We start from the raw sequence: 24,169 nt of genomic DNA, 5'->3' as shown, positions 1-24,169 counted from the left end.
AGGTTTGGAGAAGACCATGGAGACGGTCATGGACAAACTGGACTACAGCTGTGGCTCTACACTATGTAAAATCTGCAAGTCAAAGAAAGCTTTGTGTAATACATCAGCTTGGCACGAAAGTAGAAGAGGAGAACAAAATGTATGTAAGGTGGAACCTGAGGAAACATTCATCTCAATCCCATCCACGTGGATGAACCGGCTGCAATGCACTGTCTGATGCACTAAATTAAACGCAGGCATCACAAGAAACTGGCTACATGAACTTGTATTAGGCCACTCAAGTAAAGCCAAAATGTCCCACAAAATCACAGGTACTGATTTAATAGGTTTGTAAAATCAAGTATTTATTATTTAATGAGCTACAATTATGTTACACAAATTCCATGGTGAATGTTGATGAGCAAAACTCCTCCTGTCATTTTCTTTTGTTCTTATAATGGTGCTTAATTTGAGCTTAGACCAAATGTGCAGAGATTTGGTGATCTGAAAGACAGAAAGTTACTTGTTAATTCCATATTTATTTTTACATTGGTGATGTAAGATTGTGAAATATTACACTTTTTTATTAGAATTAGTTTGATTTTTTTCTCTCACTGAGCTCAGGAGCTGAAAAGACAGTTGATAGCTGAGCATAATGCTAAGAGTTTCAAATTTCCTTACTAAAAGCCCACGCAAATAATCAACAGAAATAGACAAAATACAAGAGACAATATTAGTGGAAAACATAATGCAAAAATCAAAGTGGACTAATGGTTGCTGAAGCAGTACAAACCTCACAATCTGAAAATTATATTTTAAAAACACAAATTTTTAGCAAAACTGTATTTTGATGAATTTTCAGATAGAATTTGCTAGTCTGAATTTACAGATACATCTAGAACAAAAATACTACTGTTTCTGCCTTTTCCTTTTCAGACTGATACTCTTATTCCTGAGATTCACCCTTTATGAGTCCTTGACAAACGGCTGAAAATGCTTCAGTCCTGTCCTTCACAATCACCCAAACAAGGGCCACTGAATTATTACAGAAAACCAACTCATGCAGTGACTATGAGACACTCAAAACATTACAGACACATAAAATGAAGTACCTGGACTGAATCTTCTGCATTTTCCTGTAGTACCCCACAGAAGCCATTCAGGACACTCCTGATTTCTGTAGCTTCCAAATCCTCTTGACTGTCATTCTTCTCTTTAGATTTCCACCTTCAGGCTAATTAACATTCCATATCGCATTTTCACACATGTTCCAGGGCTGGTTTTTAGCTTTTGATTACATAATCACATATAACGTAGTAGAGACAGTGTGAGCATCTTCATATCCGGAGTACAGTCTTGAAAGATGGTTCTTATGGATCTTTTGGATGGATTGATGCTGAGTCACCATGTTCCTGGTGAGCAACCCCTTCTGCCTCTGAGCAAGACCTTTACAGAGGGCATGGGAGAAGGTAACTGGCATTCAGACTTCTTATTGTCATGTTTTGCCTGCCCTGAGGCAGCATTTGGAGGAGACCGTGATGCTTGGCACTTCGTAAACGTGACAAAAAGTTCAATAATGGTTATATAAGCCTGTACATTGGTGATGGAGACCAATATGTATTTTGCAAGAGAATTCATGAAGAGATACAGCACTGGGAAAAGCACTCCAAATTTCCTAATTACTGAAATGCTAAGAGATTAATAAGCTCACTGGGGAAGAGAGGCCTTCAAAGAAACCTGCAACAGATGCCACAACATACAGAGAAAATTACTGCATTTAGATCAGCCCAGCTGAGAAAGTAACATGGGTAGACTTTACAAAGAGTCACAAATTTCCTATGAATACTGACATACAAAATGAGTGAACTGATCCTGAAGAGCATTCCCTGCAAAAGACAGATGTTAGGTGTCACTGCACACGTTAAAATATACCAGTTAATTCAAAGTGATTAACCAACTTCCTTCTGAAATGAAAACAAATATAAAATAGAAAAAGACATGCAAAGTTGGATTCAGAGCCTTTCTTCTGTGAAGAACCATGGTGTTGACAAGTAATTTTCACAGTGTTGCATTCATTCAAATATATCTTCAGCTGTATTTTACAAGGTGGCAAAACTTGGCAATTAACCAAAGCGGGTTGACTCTTTCTTACAGTGCAGCAAGCCCAGCCAATCCTATAAAATCAGTGCTCTTATTTTTATATATGCTTTGCAAGCAAAATCTCACCTGTCATGGTGTCTTTCCTAGAAGTGTGTTCTCCCTTATTTCCATGGTAAGTGGCGTTAGTTCCAGTTGATTCATAGTCTGTTTTTCTTTCTTTTAGGCTGATCATTTCCCGAGGTGAGGCTGGGGCACTTGCTAGATAACAAAAATGGTTTCTTTTTAATCATATATGACAAAACATAGGGTTTAACTCTTGAGTAAGTGTTTCAATGAAGTTTGTATCTGTTAGTTTTCTAACATGAAGCTGATTGAAGAAATACTACCACATTATGGAGGAAAACACGCTGTTACCTCAAGGGCAAGGCAAATCTATTAATTGGGCAATCAATGGCAAACATAATTTTATTTCTGAATGCTAAATTTCTTTTTACTTACATCCAACATCTAAGATGATTGCTATTAGAAAAAAAGTAGAACAATTCCTTTTCTCCTTTTGCTTTTCAGTTTCTTTAACTTGTCAAAACTTTCTGGTAGAGGCACTTCTATATTTTTCCTCAAAATGGGTACTTTATTTCCATTGAAAAGACTGTTAACTTTCAACTGTGTGGAAAAAGCCCTTATAAAACTGTTTTCTTCCCTTTTCTTTTGAAAACAAGCAAACCAATTAAATAATTCTAATGGAAAAGCAAAGAAAAGAAAGCCTTTTTTCCCCTAGAAAACATATACTGAAGAATACCTAACAATTAAAGGTAACTCAAATAATTTCTCTATCTTTAAATACCTGTATGTGCCAGTAAAGCAACAACCACTACTTTAAGCTATTTTTATTAAAACTAAACCCTTCATCACCTATACTCATGGCAAGCTAAAGGAGGAAAGCACAGGTAACAAGAGAACTGGGCTTTATACTTGAGTCTCACACACTGCAGAATGTGGAGGTGATCACTGGCACTGATCATTAAGCCCTAGAGCTTGCAATGCTTAGGAAAAGGAAAAAAAAATCCATGGCTTTCAAGCCAAGTGACTTCAATATATTTAGGTGTTGGTAGATAAGGAGCACTTTCCCTGTGGTGGAGGACAGGGGAAGGAGTACAGGTGAGTGGCAGAGCCCCCCAGAACCTCGTAACAGGCACAGTGGTACAAAATTTACTGAAGTGCTGGTGCTTACCCCTGCCTACACCCAGGTATTTGATACATAAAAAGAAGCTCAAAAAACCAGTAACAATGCCTTTGTTCAAAAACAAGGTAAAGAAAAAAAAAAACCAAAAACGTAATGTTAAAAATGTTAAACTCTTCGTGGAGCTTGACCTTAAGACATATCTTCCATCACCTCTAAACTATGTTACTTTTTTTAGTGAAGCAACAGTACTTGCACTCAACCATGGACTAGGGAAGCACAAGTGATGCTGAATTCTGCTTCGATTGGTTTTGCTGGCCCTGGCCTCTAAATTTACAGAGCAAATGTGGGACAGATGTTCTTTCTTATTAAGCCATTAGAATTGGGGATTGCTTTTAAACTGTTTGTCAATAGTGATGTAAACCTAAAGCTGATAATCCGGCAGACAGAAAGAAACATGACGTTGAACTACCAAATCAGCTAATGGCAGCTTGAGTCTAATGGGGAGCAGGCCAGAACACAAACCTTGAAAAAGCTTCTAGAAGAGAGACACATTTTGTTTCACATACTCTGGTAATAGTTATAAACACTCTGGTGCCATGAACAAAATTGACTGATACAGATAAAATCATCTCTCTCTGTTCCCTGTGGTAATTCCCTTGCTTTTCCCATGAGAGAAAAAACTACTTTCTGGTAAGAGTTAAAATGCAGAAGCACCCTCTTTCAGAGTTTTTACTGGAAGCAAAGATGAAGACTTTGGTTGATATAAGACTGAAAATTGATGTAATGTTTTTCTGCTCTACTTCTTAAAGGACACAGAAAAGAATACAGAGCTCTCTACAGTAGTTTGAGCCTGTTATCACCCAGTCCTAGGGATGGACGGGATGGTGTAAGTTCATTTACTTCAACTCTATACCCGAAGGTAGGATCCGGTATACCAACATAAATCTTGACAGATTTTAATCTGGAACTAAAGATCTCTAATGACAGAGATCACATAACTGCTTCAAGCACACTGTTCCAGTGCTTTCTTTCTCCACTGCTACGAAATGTTCCCTGATGTCTAGCCTGACTCCTTGCTGCTCATTATTTCCATTTGTCTGCTATGAAAGCAGAAAAAGTTCACACCATCCCTCTTCACAGCTGGCTGTTACGTGCTTGAAGACTTGGTGTGTACCTCTTCTCACTGTCTCCCTCTCATGTCTCTTTGACTTGAGTTAAGCAATTACAGTCCATTTTATACATTCTCATATCCTGATTTTTCTACCTTCCAATTCATGTGTGCAACTGACAAAAATCCCCACATAATTTCTAAAGAACTTTCATCTAGTCATAAATTCTCCTTATAATTTATTTTTAAAGAATTGGTTATTTTTTTCCCTTTGAACATTACCTCCAATTTCTCAGGATCACTTTGAATTTCAATAATGCCCTTCAAAGAACATGAGTTTCTCTCAGGTTGATGTCACTTGCAAAGGTAATAGGTAACTTTTGCATATTATCTGGGTCATTACTAAAACCACTGAAGAGTACTGGACCCAGGCTAGGCTCCAAGCACAGCATTCTGCCATTTTGGCAATAAATGATACCCTTTCCTTCTGAATGGTTTTCAGTAAGTTTTTTATTTACCACACAGTATGTTTCCTGAACTCTTGGCTAGCTTGCCTTAGGCTTGTCTGTAAGAATGTTGTGTAAGAGACTATTACTGACCATAGGATATTGTACTTAAAGACTTTTCTATTTTCAAAGTGCTTTGATTATGTTGTAGCAGAAATTCAGATGGATTTAATAAGACCAATTGGTTTGCATTTGATATGGATCCTACCAGATACACAGTAACTTACATTATTATGTAGAAATAGATAATCCAAGAATTAAGTAGTATCTTATGTTCCTACTATCTTTGAGCTGCCCAGGTTTTGATTATCTGTTCCAGCAATTTTCTAGACTGACTGGTGTGTAATGACATGTGCTCTTCTTCCTTCAGAAACAGCCACTATTATCTGTGCTTTTCCAGTCTTATGATACTGATGATGGCAATAAAATTTCATCCAAAATTTAGAGTAACAGAAGTGAGAAGATGGTTCTGGCAACAAAGAGAACTAAGATCTCAGGGCCAGACAAACAAGTTTACATTTACTGTCAAGACAAGATTTTAAACAGGAAAAGAAGGAACAAGAGCCCTTTATCGACTTGTGTAATGGCAGATTTTAAAAACAGAATAGGCATTTCTCACTGTTCTTCTGGCTACATTTTCACATCTCCTCAGTTGTGGTTCTGCAGGACTAAAATGCAGCTTCTAGATAATTAACAAAACAATTTTCTTAAAAAACAAATAATGGCATAATGGTAATCATAAGTTTGGTAATTTTCATCCTAAACTCTTGGTGTGCCTATGGAATGGCAGCATTTGATTGAACAAGCCGCAGAAAGGCCAGTGAAAGACTGACAGCGCACTATGTTTATCTGGAAAAATTTTCAGGAGTGGCTTTATCTAATGAAGGTATGTTCTACCTTAGAATAAAGTGAGGGGAATATTACTTGATTTCTAGATAGAAAAATTGATTTGCATTACGGCATTAGTTGAGATACTTACATTAGTTCATTGTGAAGATCATACAGAATTGATAATATCTGGTGTAAATATGCTATCAATATTACAGGATGACATGTAGACAAATCTCTGAAACTAACACATGCATATGTATACACACATACCCAGAATAAAAGCTGACAAAAGTCTTTAAACTTCTGCTAAGTGTGCAAAATGGTCATAAACCACATAGTGGATTTCATGACTAGAAAGTGAACAGCAGAATTTCCTGGTGCTACCAATGGATACCATTGCCTGAGATCTAATCAGGTAATCCCCATCAAGAAAACACTTTGGGAGAATTTATGACAAAACGTTACGGAATAATCTTTCTTCTCTAAAACTTTACTAGGTGCTAATGAAAGAAATGAAAATCCTATTTTGAACAGGTAATTTGGTGACAGCAAAGGTGACCCTTTGTGCCCTTCCACCAGAGTCAACCACAAACGCCGGTGATGGGCTGGCCGCCTCTGCCTTTGCCCCGGCCGGCCTTACCTGAGCGGTTGTTCGGAGACATGCGCACGGGAGAGATGGAGGGCGTGCGGGATGACGAGTACGGCCTTTGCCGATCCCTTTCTATCGTTGAAGATGAGGCTACAAAGTGATACTGTGACCATCCATCCTGCAACACCAAGAATTGCGACAGTGGTCAGTGAAAAGGTCACACAGCTCCCTGCTCCAAGTACAGTATCTTTCTGTGGTGTTTTCACTATGGATACACCAGTAGGCTGCTGTCGTCTTCCTGCCCCTGGCTGGAAAATACAGTTAGTGGTGCAGGACAGGATGTGCTGACTGCACTAAAAGAGCAAGATTAAAAATAAATGTAGAAAGGTCTGTAAAATATCACAACTCAGACTCAAATTATTAACACTGTTTTATACTGTTTGTTTAATAGTTCTTTCCCACACCTCTATTTTCACATTGCAAACAGCATTCTGGATTGAACTATTTCCCATTTTAGAAGGAGCTTTTGGAGTAAGTAGATTGGGAAGTTCCAGGATTACCATACTTCACATCTATTTAGCTTAGTTATACTAACTGCCCTTTTGTTCACACACGAGAGAAAAAGAATCAATGCATTTTCTTTGTTCCAGTTTTCTTCAAGGCATACAGAATGAAATTCTATTCCTTCCATTTAAAACTGTGTTTATGGTGAGGTATTTAAAAAATGCAACAAAATAATACAAATACTAGAAACAGCTAGTTCAAAAATAAAAAAAGGAAGTTTAAATAATTAATTCCAGCACCATAAGGTAATGTACTACTACAAAATAATGTACTTCGCATTTTAGAAAACATATTATGTATAGTCTGGAACTATAATGAGTGCAAAAACTGACTGCTGACATTGTTCTTATTAAATGACAGTATTTCAAATGCCTTCAGTATTAAGTCCAAATCACTAACACTGAGATATCCCAGTCTCACACAGTTCTAAAAATGCCCACTTCCTGTTGGGCTAAGTGGAAATGGAGTTAAGTACCAGGCATGGTGCTAAACAAAAGTTTTGCAATGAAATACTGAATAAAAATAAGCACAATAAAACATAACCAAGAAACAGCTGGAATTTGCCTCTTGCTTTCAGAACTATAATTCACCGTTGTGGTAGTAAAGAATACTACCACCCCCTAACTCAGCTACTCCACACATCCAGCAATGGATCCACCCCTTCCCATGCTCTGCCTTTGCTCAAGGTATTTGTCTGACTTCATTCCATCCATGGGCACCTTGCTCTAGGAAGAAAAGATGGCCTGAAAACTCCCTTTCCATGAGACTCCTAGAAAAAAGAACTCAGCAAGACTGTGACACAGTAGGAGGAAAGAAGACACACTTGTAGAGGGAAATGCTATAAACAAATTAGGACAGACAGAGGTGACACCTAACTACATGTGCTGGATGTCTGTATTCCTCACGTAATGAATGTATTTGTACAAACAGGGATGTATCTCGGTTGCAAATTCAAACACGAGGAAGAGTGAACTCTGGGCTATGGCTTTTACACTACCATCAGGACTTTCCCTGAAGTCAGTAGTGACTGTTTGTCCTCTACCACTCGTTTTTAGGACACTTCACTGAACTGCACCTCATATTTACAGTGATATAGGAAAATATAAGGGAGAAATCAAGTTAATTAATAAAAAATAGTACGAGTAACTTGAAAAAAGAAATACTTGTTCTTTAATACCACTTCTATAAACCAAAATTTTCTATATACAACCTTTCCAATCCATATCCGGTCTCCAAAAAGAAGTTTCTATACAAACCACTTCCTCTGAGCTAGAGGGAGAGTTCAGGATAATGGAAAAAAACATCTGTGAAGCCCTAAATTCTTAAAATCAAATTGGAAATTGCTATATATGATATGTACATATGTATAAAATACATGCATTTTGAAGAAGATATAATAGTTTATAGTTAGAGTTATAATGAATAGCTTAAGCCCAATAATCTTATCCAAGCATCAAGACTACAACACATATAACCTTAACCTTACTTAACTACAAGGTTACTTGTAACACAAGTAACACATATAACCTTAATTTTTTGTCTCTGGTTAACAATAACTTGTGCATTGCTTTATCTATTATAAAACTGAAGGAGCAAACATGTGAAAAGCTCATGACCTTTTCCTGATGAAGAAAAATGCTTTTCTTCTTTCTCCTTCTCCGGGGTCAGAATTATTGTTCTAGTTTTCTACAGAATTTATTTCTGTTAAAAATAAATATTCTTTTAAACAGACTGAAGAAGGGGAAGCTATGAAGAAGACAGACTTTAGATCTGACAAAAGGAAAAGCGGCACACTATTTATTGCTGTCTGCCTGCAAAACAAGAGACACCAACCACGCTTACACAGAGCAAGGTAGAAATGCTTCCAGCTTTGTGCATCTGGATACATTCATGGTCAAGTGTACTCTCCTTTTGCACTCTTGCTTCCCTCAAGTAAAACCCTAGCATACTGTTCAGTGAAAAGTGACGAGAGTCTTCCCCTAAGTCTTTCTTCCTGTTGCCCAGTCCATCAGTACTGCACACATTAATACCTGCAGCCTGGTTCTGATGGGACATGGATGAAATAAATCCCTGCCACCTGCACCGTCCCACAGACTCTGCAGGAACAGCACATGGCACCAGTTTTGCTGTGCAGGATATCAACAGCTACTTTGTCGACGTTGTTCCTCAGACACAGCACCACAAGGTGCCTAAGCAGCGAGGAGAGCTGTTCAGGATGCTGGCACTAGCAGTCTTTTCTGCAGTGGATATTTTCCCTTCTTCTCTTCCCTGCATATTTTCATTTTTCTCACTGGTAACATCAGTGCTTTTTACAATGAGGTATTGAAATGAATTCTGCTACAAACTCTCAAGCTGGCAAGCCAAATCAGCTCAATAAGACAAGCGAGGCAAACAATTAACTCTAAGACAAGTTTTGTACTGGCTTGGCATTGCTTTTGACTAAACAAGGCATACTCCTATCACTGAATGACAACTTTCAGGGTTTTTTTCAACAGACTGTGGGCAGCTTCCAGACCTCACAGTATTTCAAAACCTCAATACTTCTAAGTTGTTGTCTTTAGCTGTCTTCTGCTGCAAGGAACAAGCTTCTTTCCTTGTAAATGTAAACAGTTTATTTATTAAATTTATTAAAACTATCCCCATCAACAATTCCAAAAGCTATTAGTATTAAATATTGAAACTAATTTTTAAGAGCCTAAAGGGGGTATTTTCAATTTAATGGCTAGATAAATACCACCTGACATGATGGCTGCTTTCATTAGTTTGTTTCAGGTCTACTGCCTGTCACGAAATTTAATTAAATTGATTTGGGTACTTAAAGGTACAGTATACAGCAGTGTCCTGCAGAGAAGAAAGCTAACTCAAGACCAGAGTATGTGAGACTGAATTCAAGAAACCAGTTTACTAGCCACAAATGTGATCTAGCAGATGAAGACTAAGACAAAAGGAATTGACAAACTGGAAGGCAATTTAATGCAATTCTGTTACAGAATGGATGTATTTGTTAAATGGCAGTAGTCAATTAGGTGGAAACTGCACGCTACAGGAGGACAGAGAACAACCAGAGTACAGAAATATCATTATACATCCTTCCAACGTATCTTCTACTGGGCATTTGTCTGTATTTTGACTATACTGAATATATCCATTATACTATTATATCAATTGTACTTCGTAAAGTCCAAATGTTAAAGTTTGATTGGCAATGACATGTTTCTGACAACATCCTTATGGAAAAGTTGCAGGATTGAAATTGGGATGGGAGTTGAATAATCGCTGTAGAAAAGGGAAGTGATATTGTAGTCTCTCTGATCACTTTTCACTGGGCTTAAGGGGTGAACACGTTCTTTATCTCCTTTCTCAACTGTCAGTCATTTTGAAAATAAACCATTTTTTTTTAGGCCCATGGGAAAAGAATTATTTTGTCAGGGTGGCTAAACTATTTGTGCCAAACACCTATTGCATGTGTCTCATGAAAATATAATTTGTTTTTCCTTTTCTTGATATTCTCTTTGTGTTTAAAAAGTAAGGGCAAAATGGAAAGCAGATTTCTATTGTGTTTGCAAGAATTTCCAATCTTCAGAAGTCACTGGTAGTGGAGCCTTTGATTGGAGGAGATGAGAGCTCCTGCCTGAAGAATTCAAAGACAGTAGAGGAGGGAGGTGGCCAAGGAATGTCCAGTAGTCAGGGAGAGTATGGTGCCTAACCTGGATACCTCACGGCACTCACTCAGAAAGAAATCCCACAAACAGCCGGGCAGTAGAAGTGAAGACAAGCCCTGTCCTCTGACTCATTATGTTGATCAGCTACTATAAGAAGACACTGACTTGAAAAGCACTGAGTGCTTTAGAAAAACTGTATGAAGTATGATGGCTGTATGGCGGCTCAGTATCTTTCAGTGTTGAAGAGCAGAGTCTGCCTGACTCCTGGCCATAGGTGTTTGAACATTGTCAGGAACAGACAAGAGCAACTTCCTGTAAACAGGAAATTCCTACTAGAGAGAAAAAAATTAAAATGATACAACATATCCAAGAAAATAACAGCTAAAGCCTGAAAAATTATGAATAATGTTGTGCCCTGCCTCCCTGAAATTTCCAGCCTCTCCAGCAGCTACTTCTTGCTTCAGGTCTGATCCTCCTGTAACCTGATTTAACAGACATTTTAAAGACAACTTGAAGCACATAGGACCACACTTGCTTCATCATCCTACCTTCTTACCCATAAACCAGCTTTTTACTGGTTCCAGGATATTAATTGCAGTAATAACTGTTCCTGCAATGGCTATAAGCTCTAGAAATGTGAAGTTTGGGTAGAAAATCTCTTGCAGGGATCAGTAACTAGACCCACTAGTGGTGTCAGAAGTATCTGACACAGCAACAAGGCAAAGTGCCTGTAAGTATGTAATGTAGGATCTACCCGCTTTGAAACTCAGCCAGACACTGCTCTGAGTTGCTGGTGCTGCTCCCTTCTCAAGCTAAAGCACCACTGTCAGGTTAAATGAAACACCCTGACTGGTGTGCACCAGTGTGACGCTGTCTACAGCAAAAGATAAATCTGATGTGAATTAAGTCAAGGCTCATCAGACTTACACAGGTCTGGGCAATTCTTCAGTGGGAATTTGCTGTCACAACTCTAATCGGACACAGCAGAGATTAGAACTGGATCAAATAATCTACATACATTGCCATATGAAAATTATGTGTATGACTTGGCTGTGGTGAGAAATCTGAAATGGACACAAGGTTGGGGTGATCCACAAAAATATCTCATGGAGCTCTCACGTGGGATTTCCAAAATAATATGGCTTTTTACGATCAGCAACAACCACCATTACTTATCATTAGGGTTTACAGTCTGGGATCATATTGTTTTGTTTTAATTAAAGGATAAATACATTTCCCAGTGTTTCTCAACAAATACCAAACCAGCCCCATGGCAGCAAGAGAGGAAGCTAACTAGTCCCCACCAACAGGACCTGTGCACCACTGGAGGGGGTGACAAGGGAATGTGAGCTGCTGAGGAAGAGATGGCAAGACAACTGTTCTCTAAAAATGCCTTTGCCTTTGTACTTGAAGAGTATTTACTTTGGAAGAGGGATTTAAATTAAATTCTTACAGCTGCAACTCTAGAAACACTCCTGAAAAATGAACCAACTAGTTTTGGATGAACTATCTAATTTAAACCCAAAGGTGTTTTTTAATATCTTCTTTGAATTTACAAATTCAAATTGAATTTACACTGTCAAGGTCTATTAACAGTAAATGATTCCCAAAAATATTGCTCTTCCTGGATTTGTTTGTGTTGTTTCCAGAAAACCAGAAAAGAATTCCTGGTCATTGATCTGCTTTATGGTGTATTACGAATAAACATTATTTCACTGCCATCAATTCTACTACAATTCTAATGAGTCTTAACACTTTTATTCCTTGGATTTTATCTTTTGTTTCCAAAGAGGTAAATCAAGATATGTTGTTCAAGAGAGGAGTAGGGATTGAACCTGGAAGATCCTGGTGTTCTCCCAGTTTATATGTCCATTTGGTCTAAATCCTTAATTCTGGAGTAATTTCAATGGCTTCATAAGGGCTGCTGACTCCCAGTGTCATGTTTCCCCTCCTCTCCCAAAGAGTTACGAGCCAAGCACCCAAAATCAACAGACCTGAAGTGAAGACATGCATCACTGAAGCTCATCCCAATTTGAAGATTTTAGTATTTGTGCTTATAGTTTCATTTCCACAACTTATGGAAGCCAGGAGATTATTTTTAAAAGAGTGGGATTTGGTGACAGGATGAGAAGTTAGCCAAAGCGCTTAAAGGAAAGCACAGCTTGCTCCCCATGCCTTTTCACGATGACGAAAAAACCAGTTGTTTGCTGGTTAAAGGTCATGCTGGGAGTACCCCTCCTGTGTGAGCCTCTGAGGAAGGCCTCTCCCTTCTCTCCTGCGCAGACCCAACTGCGGGGAGAGGATGGAGACCCTGCTGAGAGCCCCATGGCAGCAGTGGCATCACTTGAGCCAAGGCAAAGAGCAGCAGGCAGGGAAGGACCAGGCCAGGCAGGGGGCAGAGCTCCACTGGAGCAGCCAGCTCTCCCAGGGACCCTCAGCCCCCTGTCCCAGTGCCCAGTGCTGGTGCAGCTCTGTGACACACGCAGTGCTTCCATCTCCTGTCTGCTGCAGCGGGCTCGGCCTCAGTGCTCCTCAACTTCTTACTCTGAATTTCAATGGTCAAATGGCTTTTACTTAAAAGTGATCATTTCTGAATCCCAGACACAGCAGAAGTTCAATTGCCTAAGAAGCTGAAATACAAATACATATTGAAATACGTATTTAGGGCAGCATGAGACTTAAAGAAGGGCTCCTAGTCAGACAGTCATTGACTGCAGCAAAACTGTCTGGCACTGGCTGAGGATTATTAAGTTTTCTGTAGGCTCTTTGAAGTGACATTTTCAGAATGGGTGGTTAAACTAATTTTTTTTGAAATGAGACATGTACCTCCCAGCCTCCATCTCGGCTTCTCTGAAAGGCAACACCATTATTCTCCCACTGTCAGCATTCCACCTCAAAATAATCTACAATATTTTCTCTCCCTGTTTTTCTCTTCCATTGCAGTGCAAGGGGTATTATATTCTTCTGAGACTATCATCCATTTTTTTTCTTTCAAAATACCACAGATGGCCTTGGTGACTTTTCTTTTTTCAAATGCACTTTTTGATGTGCATTGTTATCATCTTCTAATCATAGATCTTGTACCTTAATTTTTGCACCTCATCCCTTGATTTTAGCTACGAAGAGATGCACGATGAGGGAAAGATAGTGCTAATTACTTGCTAAATCTATTCAAGTGAGAAACAGCTAGGAAATTATCCCTAGTGGTTTTATAAAGTGCAAGTCTTGGATGTTTTAGGCAATCAGTGAGGCATTGCTTTACCTATCCATAATTAATTATTGATTTCCTGTTGTGTGAATTGCAAAGATGACAAGACCTAATCTGATGAATAAAATAGCTGCAAGAAAAGAGAACTGTATGTGAGGCAAAGCATGAAGGACAAGACTTCAGACACAGCAGAGTTCATTATTCATTTTGCTAAGGTTATATGCAGCCAAAAAATAAAACTTTCAAAACATCGCAATAAAACGAAATGCATTCATTTCTCAAAGCATCATTTTGCCTCTTATACAGAAATAAAATTGTTTTAATATATTTTAGAGGAAATGAAGGCACTACTTGGCCCTTCAGCTAGAATTTCTGTTCTTCTATTTTCTCCTGTGTAAGGTATATTAGCTATAATTTAAATTGCTAGAATTACAAAAGAACTATTCTTGCTTGCATCTTGTATGTACAAAAAGCCCTTGCCTGCAAGAAAATGTGTACATTAATTTTTGATTTGGATTGTAATTTTCATTCCAGTAATGCAATTCCACCTATCTTAACATGTATATGATCTAGAAATGAGAACTCTGGCTGTTGGCCACAAAATTTCATGAGAGAAACAAGTACTTCATGTTCAGGGTCAGTTTTTAAATCTACTGTCCTTCCAAAGGCTAGACACTAATCAACACCGCTTACTCTTACTTTTCATGCATTTAACCATAACATCAATCAGATACAATTATTTTGTTATACTTGTGAGTGTAAAACATGAAAAAATCATTATCAGAGTAAAATTTTCACCAATCTCCCTGATGTTAAAGAACATGGTAGTACTGATGATACTGTGATCAAGAGCCATTAGTAGTTTGTGCTTCCCAAAGAGCAGCAGTGCAGCTGAAAACAGAGGATCATTTTAATCAAATGTGGAGCTGTCTGACACAAGAATTAGTGTCCCTTCAGAAAACTCAATGGAGGGACTCATGCTACCCTTGGTTTTAGGTCAAAAGTTTGTGCATAATACACTTAAATCGAAGAGTTAGAGATCCGAGTGATTACTGCTAAGCTGTGTGAGTTTAAGGATACTCTGCTTTGAACATGCAGTTCACCAGCACACATGGACATTAATAATGAGAAATGGACCTTATTTTTTACTGATACACCTTTGACAGTTTCTGAAGTAAGTATTGTTAACTCAAAGAGAAATATGCTGCTGGACCAAAGACTACAACTCTCAAATTAGAGGTTCCTCAACTTTCTCTAAAAGCACTCTGTACAATTAAAAGTAATAAAACCCATTCAAAAACTTCCAGTGAAACTTTTCATTTCTACTTTTTGCAGGAAGAAGGAGCTATAGCTCTTTCATCAAGACAAACTCTATCAGCAAGTAAAGGAAGTAAAACACTCAGAACAAAGCACACGTACTACAAAAGAGACTCCTTTCAAAATATAAGGTTTCTTTCTTGTCTGAAATGGCAGACGTATTTAGGGTATTTTTGAATTCCGCTAGTAGTTTAAGGAAGAGAAGAAGGAAGAAATGAGAAAGACTTCCTAGTATTTTTTCCCCCACCCATTATTAGATCATGTAGAACATCAAAGAACTGAAAGTAGGATATTGATGCAGCAGCTTAATATTTCATTGATTGACCTTTGATTGAGTTAACATGCAGTGGCTATATTGAACAAACACTTTTGACCTCCTTGTAACACCCAGAAGAACAAGGGTGACGATAGTGCAAGTACAGCAACACATCTCAGCATCAGCAACAGATGCCCACTGTTATTCATTGACTATATCCCACCTCAACTATTTACCTTTGAGACAGAAATAAGCCGTGATTGAGACAGGAATTAATTGATTTCCCTCCCCTCTGTGCTCTATGAGTGTCTTATTACTGCAAGTAAAAGTTCTAGTGATCTGATTCATTTGCAAAACTCTAAGCAGCCACCCAACACCATCTGACAAACACATTCAAGTCAGCTGAGAGGAACCGAGTTTCTCACCCATACTCTTTACTGCACATCTACTTTGATCTTCTTCCTGAACCTAGATATGCAAATATTAAGCAGACAAGTTAATTAAATATGACTTTTTGTTCAGAATGGTAGAAACCATATCCCTTGAAAAAATTTTGGAGAAAAATACTGACATCAATTAAAAATTGTTTCTCTTTGCATGTATCTTTAAAACACCTTTGAAAGCCTTTAGGAAGATTTCTGGAATTTTTTTTCAGTATTGTACATATGAATCCAGCTAAATGTTGTTTGCCATTAATTAATGTTTGTACTAGTTTTAAAATATTTAATACATTATTTAATAATTGGACTAAAAATGTTCCCAGTACCAAAAAGATATGTAGTTAATTTTCTTAGATCTCTATTTTCTATTCAAATATTAAGATCCAATTTTATTCTGAGGTACCATACTTTTGAAAAAAACATCTGTAGATGTGACCTATGCATAACCTTCTGGATTCTGGATGCCTCCTCACAGCTCTACTCTAAGGATATTTCAGAAACTTCAGTTATACAATTCCCTTCAGAAAGAAGGCTTTAAGTTAAAGATACCAGCTCCTGGGCTGCATTTTAAGTTTTCTTTTCTTCAGAGAAGTTCAAAGGGTGGAGTACTTTGGGGACAGACTTCACACAAGTATGAGATTAAATTTCTCCCATTTAAATCTGTACTTAGCAACCTTAGAGTGGACTTGAGTTTTTGAGTGAACAATACCTCATGATTCCCTTGTGAATCAGCTAGAGCTTCCTGTGAGACGCAGCATCCATGCTGAGGATGCTTTAGTGTCACATATATACGGCTCATCCTACAGAATTCTTTGGATAAACTTTGATTCTTTTCTCATTTATTTAGCACCTCTTGAGTCAGTAGATTTTGGATGAGAATGGTGCTAGCTTCCACACATTCCTTAGTCATTATCTGGAAGAATTACTGCTAAATTTCTTGAATTATTGCTTGCTACAATGCTCAATGCTAGAGGGAAGTACTATCATGCCTTCAATACCCTCAGGGGAAAAGCAACAGTCAACCATAGCTGTACATTCTTTCTAAGCTCACAACTAAAACCATTAAGGTTTATTTCTTTACACATCCCCAAGGTCACTTTGTTTGAACACAGAATTAGAGAATCACAGAACCTCCTGAGTTGGAAGGGACCCATCAGAATCATGAAATCCAACCCTTGCTCCTGCACAGGATCACCCCATGAGTCACACCACGTGCCTGAGAGCATTGTCCAACCCTTCTTGAACTCTCGTCAGGCTTGCTCCCACTTCCCTTGGGAGCCTGTTCAAGTGCCCAACCACCCCCTGGGTGAAGAAACTTTACATAATATCCAACCTGTGGGTATTGTGGGCATCATACTTTAAGGCAGCACCTTCTAAGCACTCTGTGTTGTGTTTAAGTTTTACGTCCACACAGCCTGTTTGCGTATACATATAAAAAAATCCATTTGTTTTGCTCTATTTTTTCTCAGTTATCATACCTGTTTGTTTTTTTTTTTAAATCTCATTCATTATTGAAATAGTACAAGTAAGAGCAGGTCTGTTTTCATGAAAAATGATCATCAGTATTGAATTTTCAATTCAGACCAGACCATTTTAGATTATAATAATATTTTCAATATCATCATAGACATGGAAAATGTTTCAGAGAGAAACATGTAAATACTGAAACTTAACTAAAGGAATGGCAGGTGATACTGCATAGTAAGTAGATTTTTGTTGAGGGCATCACAAATAGTTTAACCACGTAAAATGCAAATTATAATAAATGATTATTAATATATAGTAAATTATGGAATCCAGAGGGATAAAACAGTTGAGAACACTTCCTAACAACTGTTGTCGAAACACATGATTTGATACTCCTCTGTGTGTTGTCATTGTGATATAGGCAAAAACAAGACTATTTTGGATTGCAAAATATTTTCTATCCTCTTTAGGTCATGCAAAATATATTTTTAAAATAGTAATCACTTTCTATCTTTCTAATACTGTTTGAGATTGCTAATAAACTGAAAGTTAGAAGGATCTACAAAAAAATTACTTGAGATGATAAAAAAGCTGAGGAAATCAAAACACATTCATTTGATGCCATAAGTGAAATGATAATTATGGGTATTAAAAAGAAATCAAAACAACATTCAGTTTGAGCTAGCACTTTGTAATATTTGGTCTTTTAAAAAATTGGTCTTCTTAAAAAAGTAGTCAAAAGATTTCAAATAGTAGTGTAGCTAGGTGAAAACAGTACGTGTTTTGTCAAATGATGAGATTTTTCTCTCTCTATTTTTAAAAATTGAAGAGTGGTTATTACATCACTTTTCCCCTGTGTGAATAATCCTGACTACTTCTGCTTAAGCCAAAGAGTTTTCTTCTATATGTCAGTTCAATTTATTTTTACAATTTCCCCTTTAGGATTCATGATGTTTCTCATGATATGTAAATTACTATTGTATAGACAAATAGGGTGTTATTCAAGCAGGCAACTGGCAATCAAAAAGCCAGAAATGTTAAAATTTTCTTGCTAAAGGTTTGAATGAGTCGTAAAAAAACGTGCCTGGGAAGGTTTATACAATCAAAAAAAGAAGTAAGTTAAATGGTGAGTTTACACATACACTGATGCCGCCTACTGCAATTTATGTTGAAAAAGTGGCATTAAGGTAAAACCAAGTTCCAGACTATCATATTATTGCTCACTGAAGTGGTTTTTGTGCCTCTAAGAAATAGTGTGAAAAGATTATCATACTATTCTTCGCTCTGCAGCAACTACCTGTTATTTCCTGCAGAATACAAAATATGCCTTTGCTTTAATGATGATATTCTTCATATTAGTGCATGCATTGAGATAGGCACACTTATCTCACATGAATACTGGAAAGTAATATTCAGCATAAAATGCAGAATTAAGAATGCACACACAAATCAGTGATGCCAACTTTTTCCTCTAGTGCTGAATCCAACGGCAATTTCATGATTCAGTATTTCACAAGACTGCCAATTGATAAAACGCCACATTTAAAATCCTAAACTAAAGGGGAATCACATGTTTCTTAAGAAAGAGAAAAAGTATACACTTGAAGACTATAACTCTTTTGCTATATTGGTTATAAAATCTCTTTCTACTAAAATTATTCATATGATGCTTTTAAAAGGCCTGAGAGTATTTTATTTCAGCAGAAAAATTCCACATTTCCTTTATTTAGGACTTTATTTAAGTCAATTTAGGACTTTGCCTAGTTCCTAATTAACAGAAGAAAGTAATGTAATGTATCAGATGATGAAATGCTGGGTGATTTAACTATATTCCTGTCAGCTAAAGATGAAAAGGATTTATCCTAACCTTGAAAGATATTAATGTCTGGAGTATTTAAACGAGATCTTCTCTGATGTCTTCTCTTTTTCTGGCAAACTTAGTGCAAAAAATTGGAAAAATGAAAGAAATAGCATAGCTATTATGTTCTGTAGGGCCAGGAAAAACATGTAAATTCCTATTTCCTCTAAATATTTTATCAGAGATAATACACAGACATATATGTATGACCGTGTATATATATATATTTGTGTATATATATATATATATAGTAATATATATATACACACACACACAATACACAGACATAAATACAGTCCCTCCATGGACTTACTAGAATGTGGTGCAGATGCAGAAGGTATTTTGGTTTTCCCTTAATGCCAGAAAGTAATATTTTATTAAGAAAAAAATTTAAAAGGAAAAAGAAAGAATACACTTGGTTATGGAAATAGAATTTTAGTACATCAAATTATAGACTGTCCCTAAAAAAAAAAAAAAAAAAAAAAAAAAAAAAAAAAAAAAAAAAAAAAAAAAAAGGAGTGTCAGTCCTGCTAATTCTTATTACCTATAATTCTGTCTGAAGGAAATGTACATTATCAGTCTTAATAGAGATTTTGAAAATTAACATTTTAAGAAGTTAATTGACTCTTGGAGACACTGAGTTTACTGACTTTTCTACAGATGTGCCAGTTTACCTGGGATCCCTTTATTGAAATGTCCAACTATTGCTTTTTTTCTTAAGAGACCGTTGTGCCATAAAACAAAGCAATGTGCTGGATAAATTTAATCTGCTGCTGCAACGCAGTGCTTATCAGCAGCTTCCCTTCTCTTTGAAAGGTTCAGACAATCAGGAAAAAGATCAGACAAAAGCTTAGAAGGATTGTCAGGGAGCTGAATGTAACAAACTTGTCACTCTAAGTGTGTGTGCTGTCCTCAGAGAGAGCAAAACTCTGCACACCTTCCTTGTACATACTCGAAGTGAAGTGAAGTGAAGTGAGACACTTTCCATATAGAACCTACAGGGCTTGGTGAACTAAACTGTGCAACTTAAAAACATATTCTTCAGTTAGGCTTTGTTACTTTTGATTCAATGCTCTCCTGTAGAACTGCTTTGGGTACAAATCTCAGTATGCATGAAACACAACAATTCAAGATTGGTCAGCTGACAGCTAGAATACCTGGGTTGGGGAATAGATTCTGGTTTCTTGGCTCTGGGAGAGAGTATGCTGAGCGTGCCATGACCCAGAGTCGTGGGTTGGTGAAAATCCTCTGTCATCAGTCACACTGAAGCTTGGGGACGCCCACTGCCATAAATCAATCAATCAGTCAATCATTTATTAATCAGGTACTTGCATTTTCATAGTTAATATAAAAATGGGCTCTAGACAATGCCTACTCTATAATGATGCTTTAGCTTCATATTACAGAAGGGGGTTTATCATAAATTAATTAATCCTTTTTCTAAGAGGGTGACATATTAATCTGAAAAAGCTTTTGCCAATTGTACAGAAATAAATGAAGCCCCGTTGAAAGATCAGCACTGCAAAGTACATATGCTCATGAACAATCTGAACACATGAATAGTTCCTTCAAGTCAAACCACTATTTTTGAGGAATTATTATGCTCTGGATTTAGATCTTTAATGTAGGGTTTAAGTTCTGCACAGACCTTTCCACTAGATAAATTTAACCTAAACCAGCTTCCTTTTGGAGGATGTCTGACTGATAATAATAACCTTACCAGAAGAAAATCCAAATGATGTGTCCCAAGTCTACATGATAGGATATTGTAATTAACATTTTTAAAAGGTGAGTAGGTATATTTTATTTAAGAAAAGACTTTAGATTCTAAAACTCCTTGAGACTAGGGTTTTGAAGTTTAATGCTGTCAATTTTCATGGAACATTTAGTCATAAAGGACTTTCTCATAAAGTTATCCTTCTATTACTATGAAAGTCACATGAAAAGCCAGTCTTTCTCTCTATCCACACTGCCTTAACTGCTTCAAAGACTTCAGGCAATTCTATTTATTTTTTCCAACCAATGACAGACGAGGCCATCTTTAGAGTGACTCCATTAAATGCCTATCACAAAAGTAATTCCTGCTGTAAATGGCACAATACATGCTGAAGGACGACTGCCCTCAACAGCCTCCCTGTATTGGGTGGTATTTTTATTCAGGGCAGGTGAATGGGACAAACATTTCTAATATTCCGTGCAGAACAGAAACCTACCACAATAAATGAGAAAGAAAAATATTTTCTACAAATTCATCACGACCTCTACTTACACACTGGAAGACTGAGTAAGTGTAAACACAATGATAGAATGTAAACACATTTCGTTGGAGCCTAAGTGGTTAGGCAATGCAGACCAATTAATAGAAAACATATTCTTCCTGACAGCTCCTCCAGCTCTTTAATACTACACACATTTAATGCTAATTGAAGCTTGTTTTTAGCTAATAAATTTTCCTTCATGTTAAGGTCATTTAGCACAACCCTTTTGCTCAAATTTCCTCATGTAATTTAACAAGCTATCTGTATTTAAGAGTAGCTGGTAATTTTCTTGAATACTGACATAGAGAAGAGTTTACCAGCTAATGGAAATTTGTTCTCTTATAGACACATCTGTATTTTCTTAGGTGTCCCCAAACGTTCAACCAGTGAATACCCTAGAGACTGGGGTGGGGGTCAGTGCTACTGAGTCAAAAATAGGTGCCTTTAAAGAAGTCACGTAGTGGCTCCTTGCACCTTGCTTAACAGAATAAGCATAAAAGGGGCAGGATGTCTTTCTGGATGCTGTAAGCAGCACTTACTTCTCCTGCTTACTCTATAATGCAGGTTGACAGGACCCTTGAAGAGAAGGGGTGTACCAGGAGTTGGAAGCATAGGACAAGTTGTTTTTCCAAAGTGCTGAGCCACTGACCCACCTATGGGGCTTTGGGCCATGGGACCATGAAGGATGTTTGAAAATCAGATTTTAAGTAATTTGGAACAGACTCATGAAAATATAGACAAATAAATGATCATTTATGAATATATGTCTTGCTTGTAGAGAACAAAGAAGTTTGAAAATGATGGTATTGTCTTTGGGAGACCATATTTCTTCTACTGATGAAAAATGTGATCACCTCCTTTCTAGAAATCACACTATATAATCTAATCATTGTCTATATGTGACTGAACCTGAGCATTGTTTTCCTCTCAGCGGACTTTTTTAGACTAGATTTCTGTACCAGCTATTGCTTGTAAATTAAGCAGTATTTCTTAAGAGCTCTTGAATGATGAAGGACCTGCAACTTTTGGGGGGGCTGGCAACTGCTTCTTTTCAAGATTAAATTAATTGTTTCCTCTTTGTCTGTCAAGTATTTTTTTTTTCCCTTCAGTTTTAGGACCAGAAATATTTTACAACTTTTCCGTGTTGGACTGTGTTAGGACAGTGCCAACTTAACCACTCCAGGGAGCAAAATTCATTATTTTCCCTCAAAGCACAAGCCTGCAGAGGACTAACATCATTCCCCACTCACAGATCTGAATGCTGTTTACTTTCTATGTTTTTTACATGTTAGTCCAGCCTAACGAGTCTGTGTGTCCCAGTAAAGCCAGAACACAGCTATGACCTGGAAATCCCTGGACACTGGATAGAACATGCCAGGGCAGGGTACAGGTTGTGGCACGGCTCTGCAAACACAGTGCATAAGATATTGAGGACTTAAAGAGCATCCACACCCATCCCCAACCCTGGATTTCTGTCAGCACAGTTTATCTTCTGCCAGCTGTAGGAAGTTCCTTGCAATGTTGAGAAATATTAGAAAAATGAAAGAGGTTTTAGTGTTTTTGCTGATCCAGTTATACTTGGACTAAATACACTGACTGCTACTCTACCAGCAGTAAACATGTATTGCCTTCTTTGCCCATTAATATGAAGAATAATACTTCTATTTTTTTACAACTTCTCACTTTATTGTGAACGTGCAGCTCTAAAATATGCCACAATTCAAACTATTTGGTTACATTGTTTCTCAAACAGAAGATAAGTGCTTCTGCTTTCACTTAACTATAATGGGATGCTTGCAATTTCCTTGTATTACAATACAAAATTGTGTCTCTGTTGGCCAACTCTTTGAAAGCAATTGTATAGATAGTTTGGTATATGGGAGCAAATTGCTGATGGTTATGCAATGGGATTTACCTGCACTTCAGAAAAAGGCTGTACAAGTGCAAGATACTGCAAAGTGCTATCTCATTACACTGTATGTTCACTCATTTTTACTGGTACATATATTAATGGGACAAAACAAAGATTGCATTGATCCAGTATCTTCATATTACATAAGCAGCTGACTATTAGTATAATGCAAACTTCTCTAATTTCCCTATCATAAAACCACTGTCATTGGCTTCTAAATAGTGGCTAAACTCAGACAGCCAGCATAAGAGTCAGCCTATTACAGGCAAGTTTAACAAATATTATAATTTCATAAAGATTATTGCATGTATTTCAACAAAAAGGAGTATTTAAAATTAACTATCTGAACATTTTGATTAAAAGAAGCCATATTTATACAAGGATTAACAGCACATATAATGGCATGTAGTTAGTATGCAAATATGAAGCAGAGACTGATCTTCATTTTAAGATTTTGTGTAAGAACTAATATGGACAATTCTCTTCCTGATAATATAGATGATTTGTCTGCTATGAGTGTCCTGGAAGATACTCCTCTAAGGCTAGCCAGTCCTATTTTCCATATCACAAGTAAGTATTTGTGGCCAAGGAAAATGCCCTTGTAAGCATGGAAGGTACTTAGTACCTGAATATGTAAGTCCATCACCAGCAGTCACACCAGCAGCCAACGGTGTCCCCTGGGTAGCAGTAAACTCAGCAGCCACACAGCACAAACATTATTATTATCTCCTGCATGGAGCACCCCCAGAAACTGCTTTTCCATTACAGCATATATATACAGACAGAAGGTTGGACATGAGCCAGATATTGTAAGAACCTCTAAGAGATTATGGTGCAGAACAGCTCAGCCTCTACAGCAGCCACCCACATACACAGAAGTCAGGCTACGCACACTGCCAGTGTGTTACTGCCTTGGATCAAGAAAAGCCTA

General features: G+C 37.3%; 1 protein-coding gene across 3 annotated transcripts in view; it reads right to left on the bottom strand.

Moving 5' to 3' along the window:
• The window catches only part of CTNND2 (catenin delta 2), a 633,671-nt gene that overhangs the window by 7,379 nt on the left and 602,123 nt on the right, over positions 1–24,169 (bottom strand). For all 3 annotated transcript variants that reach the window (XM_066326477.1, XM_066326491.1, XM_066326484.1), the window contains 2 exons: positions 6,348–6,474; positions 2,206–2,337 (listed from right to left, as the gene is read on the bottom strand). In XM_066326477.1, coding sequence (XP_066182574.1) covers positions 2,206–2,337; positions 6,348–6,474 — 259 coding nt within the window. The remainder of the gene's footprint in view (positions 1–2,205; positions 2,338–6,347; positions 6,475–24,169) is intronic.

This window comes from Sylvia atricapilla, chromosome 1, assembly GCF_009819655.1.
Source record: "Sylvia atricapilla isolate bSylAtr1 chromosome 1, bSylAtr1.pri, whole genome shotgun sequence".
Lineage (NCBI taxonomy): Eukaryota > Metazoa > Chordata > Aves > Passeriformes > Sylviidae > Sylvia > Sylvia atricapilla.
This window is presented reverse-complemented; position numbering and strand designations above follow the sequence as displayed.